The sequence below is a fragment of the Cyprinodon variegatus genome, unplaced genomic scaffold, assembly GCF_000732505.1.
Source record: "Cyprinodon variegatus isolate N-32 unplaced genomic scaffold, C_variegatus-1.0 Scaffold28, whole genome shotgun sequence".
Classification (NCBI taxonomy): domain Eukaryota; kingdom Metazoa; phylum Chordata; class Actinopteri; order Cyprinodontiformes; family Cyprinodontidae; genus Cyprinodon; species Cyprinodon variegatus.
The window spans coordinates 1857919-1870170 of record NW_015150481.1 but is presented as its reverse complement, the minus strand read 5'-3'; the positions used below and the strand labels follow the sequence as shown (position 1 = coordinate 1870170).

The following is a 12252-nucleotide window of genomic DNA, read 5'->3' as shown; positions in this document are numbered from 1 at the left end:
ATAGCAACTCCTTCAGAAAGCCCAGATTTCTTTTGTTGCATTAAAAGTAGGTTTTCCTGTCAGCAGATTCTTTATTCTAGGTTTTGGATCTCTGCAGCTCCTCCACAGTTACCGCTTGATTGGAATTCGATCAAGCATTGACATGAACTTTAAATCCTAGTGATTATATTGACTGCATTGGATTGGCAACCAATTAAGGGTGTACTCCTGCTTTGGCCCATCCACCATCCAACGGATTAAGAGGGAGAAGAAAAGGTTAAACACTTTCTATATAGAGAGATCATGTAGGTCTGGATGCTATGTTTGAATTGCACATACTCAACATCTGGGTTTTGTAATCAGTGGAATGGCTTCTGAGAATAAGGAGTGTTCTCTGGCCTTGTTACATCTGACTGGATAAAATCAATTCAGGTACCCGTGTGCAAGAGCAAAACGGTGGTAAACAGTTCTATTCATCTTGTGGAGCCCAGTGATGTTGACCCTGGCTCCAGTTACAGGAAAAGGATGGTGTCTGGAACAGTGATAAATTTATGAATATGTCATGTCTGTATGACTGTGTAAAATGTTGAAGGTTCTTGAAGATGTGTATGTGATTAAGCACAGCTGTTAATTAAAAGCATCTTCCCCTTTGGAACACAAGAGATGACCGGTGTTGAATACATTTTTCTTTTTGGACTAATGTCTCTCTCATACTAACCTGACCCATAGTCCCGCCACGCAAGGCTGCTAAGGGAGTCATTTGTCCGGGAACGCTCCCCTTGGCTCCGAGGAACAGCAAGTCATCAGACAAACCATTTACTCAGCAATCTGAGATTATTCCACACCTCAGGTCATTTCCCTCAGCTCTAAATATGGATTGCCCTTTGCTGACTCATGCTTAGGAGAAATAAGTAGTTACCTCTTGAGATGTCCAGGATCTGACAGGTTTACTCTCCACTGGGAGCAGTCAATGGGCAGGTTCTACAGTAACCACAGCCTGTTTAATAAATGTTGTGTCTCCTAATCTGGATTTGTAGATTTTATGAGAAAGACGTACATTTTCTTATAAACATGAAAGCTGGTTAATAATTGTGTCATGGCTTTCAACAGTCGAACTTTCTCAGATTTTGAGGTACTGCTCTGAGTACTGCTACTGTAATAGAAAAACGAAGTAGTCTGATTAGGGCCTTTAAAACCAGTTACAATGCAATGCACTCAGGTCAGAACAAATCACTAGACTTCCACCATGTAAAGTTTCATCAGAGACTCTCAGGTTTCAGAATAAAACAAGGTTTGACAATATTCAATAGTTGGCGGCCAGATGTAGAACATCATGTCTCGTTTGCAATTTTTCTCATTGATTGCTTTGTTTCCGTTTTGTTAAATTTATATCAGACTGTCAGCAGTGTGAGCAACGAAATACAACTCTGAACCAAAAATAATGTTCATATAGTGTGCTGACTTTCCTGGAGCTGTTATACAATAAAAGTTGGTTTTGTTTAAGATCTTTTTGTTGCCTTTTGTGGGTTTTCCAGATACTGTGGATTCCGATAGGTTTGCTTTTAGTTTAAATTGTTGGTTTTCTCTATAGTTGCTGTGGGTTTGTTACCTGCTTTTAATACCAAACATGTTTCAGACTACCCATAGTGTTATTTATTTTGTCAACACTTCCTTAAGAAATTCTTCCCTTTTGGTTTCCCTTAGTGAAGACCAAGTAGAAGTCCATTTTGAAGTTTTAGAATCTGTATTAGGTTATAAAACAAAATCCTAACTCAGCCTGTAAAGGCATATTTATCCAAGTACACCAGGACTCTGCAACCTTCTCATCCCTTTTCTGTGCCCTAATTCTTAAAAAAAAACAAAAAAAAAAACAACATAATTTATCTACGGCATTAGTTCTCAGTTTTGTTCCTCAGGACCCTTTGTTGCACAAAGCTTAGGTATTTCCCTGCTGTCATACACCTGACTTAAATTAAATAGTTATTAAAATGGTATATCTATAGTGCAATAATCTTATATCTGGCTTGCTGGAGCAGAGACACATTAAAAATCTATATTTGGTCCTGAGGGCCATGATTAAAAACCACTGGTTAAGGGGCCAAAAAAACCTCCATTCTTTTGTTTTATGGTGAAATTATAGAACTATGTTTTTGTATCTGCAGAATATAAGCAAGTTTCCATAAACTTCACTAATTTTATTCCTGGAAAATAAGAAAAAAATGTGATCAAATTATACAATATTGTTTTTTGTGAGCATTTAGTATAGATTAAACCAACCTAAAAGAGAGAAAGAAAACATAACAAGTTTGCTAAAACAAAATTTTTTTTATATCCTTATATTTTAAATAAATAAAAAAAAAACACTAAAGCCAGATCTCAATTATGTTCAGGCAAAATTTATTAAGAGCTACTGTGAAAGAGTAGAAGAGACAAGTGTGGACTTGGAGTCTAAGCAGAACTCTGAAAACCTGCATCAATTAGCAGGCGAGAAAAGGAGGAGCTGCACAAATCCTCAGCTCAGGTGGAACAATCGAAAACAAACTATCATTCCTGTGCTAAAAATAAATAAATGTGGCCTTTAATGGAAGAATGGGGGAAAAGGGCTGAAAGAAAATAAGATGTATAGGAAAACACTATAAATACCCTACGGGCCTCACAGTTGAAATGTGTAATGTATGCCAGAGCTGTCAGATTCTCATTTATTAAAAAAAAAGTTATGTATGTACCATTACGAAATAGAAGACATTTTCTATATTTTCACACCTTTGGTTTATTTCATCTAGAGGTGTGTATTTTGCAGGCACAGAGATAGAGTTCAGTATATAGTCAAACGAGATTTATGCTATCACCTTTTTGTTTTGTTTTCATACAGGCTTCATTCCTATGGCTCTCTGGGAGGTAGCTATCTTTCACCTGCCATCATCTCAGACAGCGTTACCCTCTGCAGGCCAACAGTGCCTGCTTCATACAGCTGCTGATGAAAAACAGCACAAAACAAGGGCCCCATGTGCACATACTGTGAGAGGGAGTCAGGGAAATGCCTGGTTTTCTTACAAAGATGATGAATATAATGAAAAATAGTTTATAAAAAGCCTGACACTCTAGACAACCACTCTAGAGATAGCATCCAGGCTAATAAACAGGGAGTAAATGTTAATCCAGTGATCTATATCACAGGAATAGTATTCACTTTTGCACCTAACCTGAGTAGGAACTCCACCAACTACATTTACTTGTATTTCTTGATTAAACTGAGCCATTCTGTGCACACCATGCCCAATACACAACAGTTTTCAGGTCTTCCAAGCTCCTTCTCCCAATCTTTTAAGTGTCTGAGCTCCATCCAGCTTTTCAGCTTCTCTTTTAAACAGATGCTGAAAAAAATGTTTTATAGAACCTCTGCTGGAAAACCAACCTTTTTTTAACACTTCTCTTTTTAAATATAGTTTATAGTTTAGTAGTATTGTTTTCAATAGAAAGGGGAGAGGGCTACCTGTGTCTGCCATGAACAAATAACTGATCTCCAGTAAGTAGCTACTGGAAATAAAGGACATTTCACACATTTTATTTACTTTTACTTCCCAGCCGTACGAAAAACATTAGGACGTTGAGTCTTACAATTGTTTACCTCATTACTGCGGTAATGAGGCAAAAAATTTCATATCTGAGCAAATAAATATCTTAAAATTTTAAAATAAATAATTTTTCCATTTTAAAATCTAAAGTGTTTTTTGAAGAAGAGAACACAAATTATTCAGTTTGGTATATAAACAATTTCCTGATTCACATATTTTAGAAAACACCTGAACTGACTGCATGTTTGTTTTTTTTTTATTTCTTTTATAGCTAAATGAGAGAAGTGGGTTTTTAGTCCAGGTCTTTAAACCAGGGTTTGAATGGCAACAAAGCCATTTTCAAGCACATATCAAGATGCTCATTCGTGAGCCTGGACGATATTTATTTTTGATTATGGTCATTGGGGAGAATCTTTTTTCAGAGCAGTAGGTTGAGTCATTTTTGAGCGTGACATTTCACTTTTCTGTCACCAATTAAACATTTCTTCCAGCAATCCACACTTTCTCTGCTCTTTTTTTCTCATTGTCTTCTCCTTCTTTCCCATAGCCCGGCTTGCCAAAGGGCTGCCTGCTGTCTCTATAGTGGCTTGCAGCATGACTGATAGCTCATTGGCTAATTTGTATCACGTGTAGCCTGGTGGTGGACGCTCCGGAGGGCTTTACCATATTAACAGGAGAAGCGGTGCAAGTGAAGTTACACACTGTCGTCGGAAAACATGCAATAATTTATGTGTTTTAATAGTTATACTCAAAAACCATAGATCTGACTCCGAACCAGCCCACATTATCTCCAACCCCGCAAAGCAATTTTAAAATGAAAACTGCTCAATTGGGCAGTAAACCACCCTATCTGCCAACAATTTTGCCATGTTATGTTCTGTTAAGAGGACTCAAGCTACTTTCCTGTTAAAAGGGAGTTTTTTCGCTCCGCTGTCACATTCTGTTCAAATGTTTAAATATAAAGCATGTACCGTATTTTCGCGACTATAAGGCGCACATAAACGTCTTTTTTATTCCTCAAAATGTGTGGTGTGCCCTATAGTGCGGTGCACCCTATATGTGTTGTTACTGTGGACGTGGTTGAGACCGCCATGAGAACGTTAAAGCGGGAAGTGTGGGCGTGGATTGGCTGCCACGCAAATGGACAGAAACTGCAGCCTATGGTAATTTTTAAGAGAAAGACTTTGCCTAAAGAGACTTTTCCAGCTGGAGTCGTTATTAAGGCAAATGAAAAGGGCTGGATGGATGAGGAGATGATGAAAGAGTGGCTGAGGCAGGTGTATGTGAGGAGACCAGGTGGTTTTTTCCACGCATCACCATCGCTGTTAATCTGTGGCTCCATGCGTGCCCATCTCACAGCCGATGTGAAAAACAAGGTGAAACAAATGAACGCTGTGCTTGCTGTTATTCCGGAAGGAACTTCAACCGCTCGACATCGGTGTGAACCGGCCGTTCAAAGTAAGGCTGCGAGCGGCGTGGGAGTGATGGATGACCAACGGAGACCACAGTTTCACGAAAAGTGGAAGGCAGCGCCGGGCAAGTTACGCCACAGTTTGCGGATGGATTGTAGATGCTTGGACTAACGTGTCTCCTGGCTCTGTTGTTCGAGCTTTCGCAAAAGCCGGCATTATTTCTGAGGAGCCGCCCGGCACGGATAGTGACTCTGACAGCGAAGAAGGGGAAATTGGCATGTCTGATTTAGCGCAGCTGTTTAATTCAGAAACAGAGAATGACAACTTCAAAGGGTTTGATTAATACTTTGTAATAAATACATGAATAAAGCACAATCATACTCAGTTTTGCTCCCGCTGTATTTTTAAATACGCAGTAGAGGTATTTAAATGTAGTAGAGGATATGTACCGGTATATAAAACCCGCGCCCTATAATCCGGTGCGCCTTATGTGTGTGTTAAATACAGTAATGGCACACATAACTGTGACTGCGCCTTTTAGTACGGTGCGCTTTGTGGTCGTGAAAATACGGTATATTTGCTCTTTCATACAAAATCACAAGGGCCAACAAGTTGGGCTTCATTTATTTCAACTGTATGAATTCATTTATCATCTAGAAAACTTAAACAGCATGTAATTGGATCAATATATTACAGAGATATTCCAATAACATGAACCTCAGCTGTTCATCCTGAGGATTCACTAGTGACAATGGAAAGCAACAATTTGTTTTACACTAGAAGAAGTAGTGCTTTGATCAAAAATGATCTGCTGTAACCAGCTAGGAGATCCAAAAGCCAGAGCAAAGGCAGTAAAAAGACAAAACAATACAAATAAAAACTATATATTCGAGTTTAAAATGGGGCAAGATGTGGACCTGTTTAAGATACGATGGCATGTCGATCAATGCTGGGAGGAAGAAGCCAAGAAATTGTGGAATAGTGCCATGAGGAGGCATTGCTGCGTTAATTACCTTACTCTGTGTTTCTCAGAAATAGCGTGCCCGTGGTTAAAACATCGGGCTGCAGGTTAGACTGTCCCCTTTTTCTCCCATACCTCTTTAATTATTTCTGTCCAGGACTATTTCTGTTCTGAGTAATAGGTCCAACAGCCCATAAAGGTGCCTTAAGTAAAAATGAGGAAAAAGAATGATCTTGGTCAGTGCTGAAATTTACATTTGGAAACTGTAAGGGTAAAACTACTGGTAGATAATTTTTTTTTTTGCAACAAGAAATTTTTTAAAATTTTAATCCTGTTCTACAGAGAGTAAAGAGACTACCACTTAAATATGTGTGGAAAAGCTGTATGCCATAATTTTTTATTGCACAACAATACAACAAGTAACGGATTATGCTTCCTGTATGTCTGACACTAAATAGACCGACTGTCTTTTCCTATACCTCCACCCCATCCCCCAAAACCACCGGTTGTTATGGCTACCTGCTACGCCGCTCACACCAGCATGCAAATAACCCACACTGTTGCTTTGGTCGCACTGCATGTGGGAGAGCACGCTCAAGAGGCACACATCACTTTTAGTTTCGTCTTGGAGCGGGTCTGTCCACCATGTGACCGAGTGACACATCTCCTGCAACATGCGCGCGCTGAGAGCGTGACAGAGCCAAAATATCAAAGCCTGGCTCTGCATGCATGCTGCAGGGCTGTAAACTGTGTAATATAAAGACGGTTTTACCTATAAATTAGGTGTAATGATTGAATATATGCCCGTAAACTGGAAGCTTGGCAGGATGCAGGCATGAACCCAGCATTCCAGCTATGCACAACAAAGATGCTTATCATACTTGGACCTGTGACAAAATTCCACCCAAACAAGGTGCTTTTTTCACTGCCATATTTCCCGTTAAGCTCCTCTCAGTAGCGATTAAATGTTCAAATCATGGTTAAACTGCTGCTGTTCCTCTCTGGGACACAAATAATCTAATTAATCTTTCACTTTAAAGCAGCGGCTAAAATTTGCTTTTAATTAATGAGAACAGCATCACCTAGAGACACTGAAGATGGCAATAAAGAGTAAACTAATTTCAAATGCACCTGTCAGATGTACACTATAGACATCTGTACAATGATGTATCACCAAAAAAAAAGCCCATCCCTCATTACGTTACCATTGTACGTAAGAACAATATCAAGATGGAAAGACATCAGAAATTACCCTAAAGAATCATTTGTTGCAGTCCAGCAATATGAGATGCAGTATAAGACTTTAATTACGTTAATTGAGGTTATTCTCATAAGGAATATAAGACAGTGTCCAATCTTATCAGGAAGGGTTATCCAGCCTTTGAACACTTGAATCAGAGCATCTCTTGCAAAGATGCATATCAGTGAACTAAAATACTTCTTCATGTTTGGAAAAAATCAAACGCAGCTGATTGACAAAATCATCTACCAAACTGTGCAGTTTTAGTAGTGGAGGTGTGATTATATGGAGGCCTTTCCATTGCAGAAACCAGTTTGAAAATCCACTTTACTTCTTTGCAGACATCACGAACCCACATCAGGTTCTTCTGCTAGAAAACAGTGAAAACCACTAGTCGGTTTCAAAACCTCAGTTTGAGGCGTGCATACAGTGATGTCTGCAAATCTTAATAACTAAGGAAATGTTTTAAAGGAAAGCAAAATAAATTTCAGCATGAGAATTTGAAAAAGTCAAAATAAAGACAGGTGTTTGAAGTGGCTGTTAAAATCGGATTTTACGAGTATGGGAATCACAATTTTTTTATCTTACAAAGAATACCAGGTCTCCTTTTTTTTTACTTTTAAATTCTTTAAATTCAAAGCATAACCAACCACTATCAGTCAAACATCATGAAAGAACAAGGAAAGTCTAATTTGGATGCACTTCCATAAAGACTTATATAATAATTTGATTTTAATGAAGCTGGCAGGACTTCCTTAGAAGGAGGAGGTTAAAGCAGCTGCATCAGGAGTGATGTATTAGTATTTCAGGCAGTTGTTTGACTATCTGATGGTCAAAACAGGAAATGGTTGTAGAGCATGCTGCTAAAAATGTGTTCCAAAGGGTGAAATATGGCAGTGGCTGTATCATACTGTGGGGGTATTTTCTTCATCCGAGCCAAGGAAGCTAGATAGAACTGAGGTTAGCAGAGGTGAGAGGGAAAAACTGAAGAACTTGAGAATAGAGCAGAGATTATACCCCCAGTAGGATATTGTCTAAAACATTAATCAAGGTTAATGGTTTAGATGGGTTAGAAAAAACTATTTTTCGTGAAGAATAGTTCAAAGTGCAGACCTAAAAAATGGCAGACCCCCTTTCATCCAAACTGGCTCCGTTCATTCTCAAAGTCAAAGAAAACGTGAAAAGCTGGAGATTCCATTGAACATTGTGGGCCGTGAGGCCTTTTACAAGGCACTGAATAAAGCTAACCTGGACAGAACCTAAGAAGACATCCACAAGGCCAGGAAGGCCAGCTCTGTGATTGGATGCCCTGTAGACTCAGTGCAGGAGGTGGGAAATAAAGGTTCCTTACTAAATTATCATATCTGTTGGATAAAGTATCTCACCCCATGCATGAAGCTGTTGCTGAACCGGAGAGCTCCTTCAGTGACAGACTGCTGCACCCTAAATGCACCAAGAAGCGTAATAACAGATCCGTCCTCCCAGCAGCTGGAAGACTTTATAACATCACTGCTCCCAATAACCTCAATAAGTTGCTACATTCTTGCTTATTTTTGCACGGTTTCTGTCTTAGTCAGGTAAATAACATGCTGGCATTTTTTAGCACATTTCAGCTGTTATTGATTTTTTATTCTCCAGGTACAGTATTTATATTATAAAAACACTGTACAGTACAATGCTCTATTTAATTGTATCTGTTATTTGTATACACTTTTCTAAGGGGCACATTAAGTGACCACTTTTGCTAAAATATTTAGCTGCTGTAACCACCACAATTTCCCCTTTGTGGGACAATGAAGGGATTTTTTTTATTCTAATCGACTGTATTCTACTTGTTTAACTAATGCTCACCAGAGCAGAGGGAACACAAAGTGCAGTTGTACTCACAAGTCAAATCTGAGATTCTGTCGCTCTTCAAAGAAGTAGTCCAGGATAAATTTCTTCACAAAGTCTGGGTTCAGCGTGTTGTCAATCACCTCTGTTCTCCCAAACTGGGAATAAAGCAGAAATATAAGAGATTCCTTGTAAAACAGTCAGAGGAAAGCCCAAGGTTCAGACTTCTACTTGTGTCGCTGCGTTTCTTAAGTTGTGGGCGGTGAACATTTTTCCAGCTACATTTAGAAAATCTATAAACTGCCATTTTAGCTTTGTGCAACACTTCAGAGCTTTCTCAGCTAAAAGAAACTTAGCTTTTTTTAGGCACTCTTTGTGGTGACTCATATAAATATCTTATCACCTGCAGCCTGTTCTTTTTGGAGACACTTTCATGGAGTCGCTGGTTACAGGAGATTATGTACAGCTTTAGAATGTAATGTAATAAATGCACGGCGGCTTAAGTATGCAGTCAATAAGGGTCAGGGAGGTCCCCGTTTGACATTTAACTCTGCCTGATGATAAAGCATGCAGATGATGGGCCACTAAGAAGCCTGAATAACTGGAAATGATTGGGGCAGCAGGAATTGCCCCCTCATTTACAAACATGAATATTCACAAAAAACATTGCTGACAGCAGTTCAGTCTAAATATGAGTAAAATCCAGATGTTGTGGACATTTTAGCCTCACTATACATAAAAAAAAGGTATGGAAAAAATAATTTAAGTAAGAAATATTAAATCTCACTATTTATTCCTTTAAATCACTTTAGGTGACTTAAGGGTATGTTTCCTAAAGTAAATACCTGCTTAAAGAAGCTTGTTTAATAGAATTTGCCCAACTAGACAGAGTAACAACGACACTTAAATAACTAAATATGTTGCACCTGAGTGACTTCTTTAAGGAAAAGCTAATTTCCTTTCAAGTAGAGTAGGAGGAGCAATTCCTGGAGAGCCAGGCATCTTTACAGAATAGCTTTTCACAATTTAAAAAAATCACCCAGACTGACTACATCAAGGGTAAACTGATTCAAAGGGAACTATCGCTTCCAATAGTGTTAGCCCAGGAGTTCTCCTACTCAGAGGCAGTTTCTCAATTCATAAGAACGCAAGTATGGAGTCTTGTTCTTGACAAGAACGCAGGGAGAACGCCAGCACTCAGTCTAAATATGGGTCGATTGGAAAAGAGGCGTAATTGTGACGCCACCACACGCTCAGCTCGTCTGGAGCTGCTATTCACCTCCTGCTATTAATATTCTCTAAATAATAATAATTTCTTTTTTTTTTATTTAATAATTAAAGGTCAGATAAACACAAAATAAAATTATCATTTTGCAGAAATAATCGTAATTCACACACAGCTATGCCGAGAGAGGGCTGCTAAGGTTACTCCTGGCTGTGGTTTATTGGAGGTCTGCTTGTTGCCATGGTCCCCCTCTTTTGGGGTGGGGTGGGGGGGTTGTCAGTCACTTTTTCACGACAGCAATGTGGGTTTCTTATTTATTTATTTTTTCATAATAACTAAAAAACACGTTTTGTGTTTACATGTGTTATCTTTGCCTAATATTTAAAACTATTTTAATATTCTACTGTAAGTGTTAAAATCATGTAAAACAGGTAATAAATCAGGTAATCACTTTTTCATCAAAAAGGTTTACTCTCAATTTTTGCTCAAAACAGCTTTAGAAGGACATTTTTCAAAAGTACACCAATATGAAGACGATGCAGTGAAATTGCTCTAAAGAGACTTTAAAACTCACTGACCTCTCTCCACTCCTTGTTGCCAATGCCTTGTGTGTAAAGAACACAAACTGTAAAGAAAACAGAAATATAATATTAATAACATTATTAAATGCTAAAAAGCAGATAATGTTCAGTGGATTTCAACTAATAATATTTGCAAAGCTTAAATAATTTTTTCCCATTCACTAGAAAGGTGGAGCTTTTTGATTTGTATCACCGCTCTTAAGTTGTTTTTAACATCAGGTCACATACTCAGACTATCTCTACTACGACTTTTTGGTTCTTTTCCAAGTCAGACAGGTTAAAAACTCCTCCTTCATTAATAAATACCAAACAGCTCCAATCCTACTCCACCATATAATCACAATCATCCAAGCAGGCTTCTTATCACTGTCACCATCTTAACCAAAATATAATGTTGATATAAGCATTAAAGCTGCTTTTGGATCTGTTTGGATCTGTACTAATTGTTTTTTAATAATAAATAATCAGCTGCTCACAATATTGGTTTTTCATATTGGTGTGACTTACAAAGTCACACCAATTGCTTGATAAATTTGCAAGTTGTGCTCACTCCACAAGAAGAGAGCAACTTTTGTCTACATTCTGTTCTTGCAGAACTGGTTTAACATTTCTGGCAGCCTGTTCATGAACTTGATAGAGTAGTACTGTCAGAAAATGATTATATTCAAATGACTTTGGAGAAAAGACATGTGAAGTTTTTCAGGAAATCTTCACATCTTTTCCACTAAGCCACTATCATCCCAGCTGCTTCATTTCTCAGGAGTTTCTGTGAAGAGTGAAAAGTTCTCTATAAAAAGGAGTTTCTTTTCTTGACCAAAACACAAACAGCCACGTGTCTATAGTTCAAAGATGGAAACACCACCAACCAGAGAAAACCAGCTGTTACCATTGTTGTGTAATCACTTCTCCCTATGAGAAGTGATTACTTCTCCCTACTTTTAGTAAAAGTTGCTAAAACAAACAAAAAGTGATATTTAGGGAAGAACATAAAGAATTTAAGATGTAATTTTGAAATTGTAATTTGAATTATTTATTGAACTCTTTTAAATTTCTTTTTTTCAACAAAAAAAGTAATTTCCTCTTTGCTTTCTTTTTAGCGCTGTCAAACAATAAGCAATAAGAGAAAAGGCAGCTTGGATGTTGTATTATCAATTTCTTTAATAACTTTAAAATAAAAATAATTTCAGTTTATACATGTATATTTTGAACTTAGCATTTTAAATTAAATCTGGTCACTTTTTCCCAGTACATCTTCTTGAGTATGAAATGTTAAACATTATTTTATGTATCATTTAATTTAAGTAACAGAATCAGCAGTCTTGGAGAAGAAAATGGAAACGTAGTTTGGATGATCTATCAGCAATTATGGTCATTAGTAGAGATGTCCCAATCCAGGTTTTTGCACTTCCGATCCGATACCGATATTGTTTTTGGACTTCCGATCCG

General features: G+C 37.9%; 1 protein-coding gene across 1 annotated transcript in view; it reads right to left on the bottom strand.

Annotated features, from left to right (window-relative positions):
• Positions 1-12252, bottom strand: part of LOC107099168 (copine-8-like) — a 104334-nt gene that overhangs the window by 61105 nt on the left and 30977 nt on the right. Inside the window, exons 3-4 of the mRNA XM_015397191.1 lie at positions 10804-10850; positions 9055-9158 (exon numbers count right to left, since the gene is read on the bottom strand). Of these exons, the coding sequence (XP_015252677.1) occupies positions 9055-9158; positions 10804-10850 (151 nt within the window). The remainder of the gene's footprint in view (positions 1-9054; positions 9159-10803; positions 10851-12252) is intronic.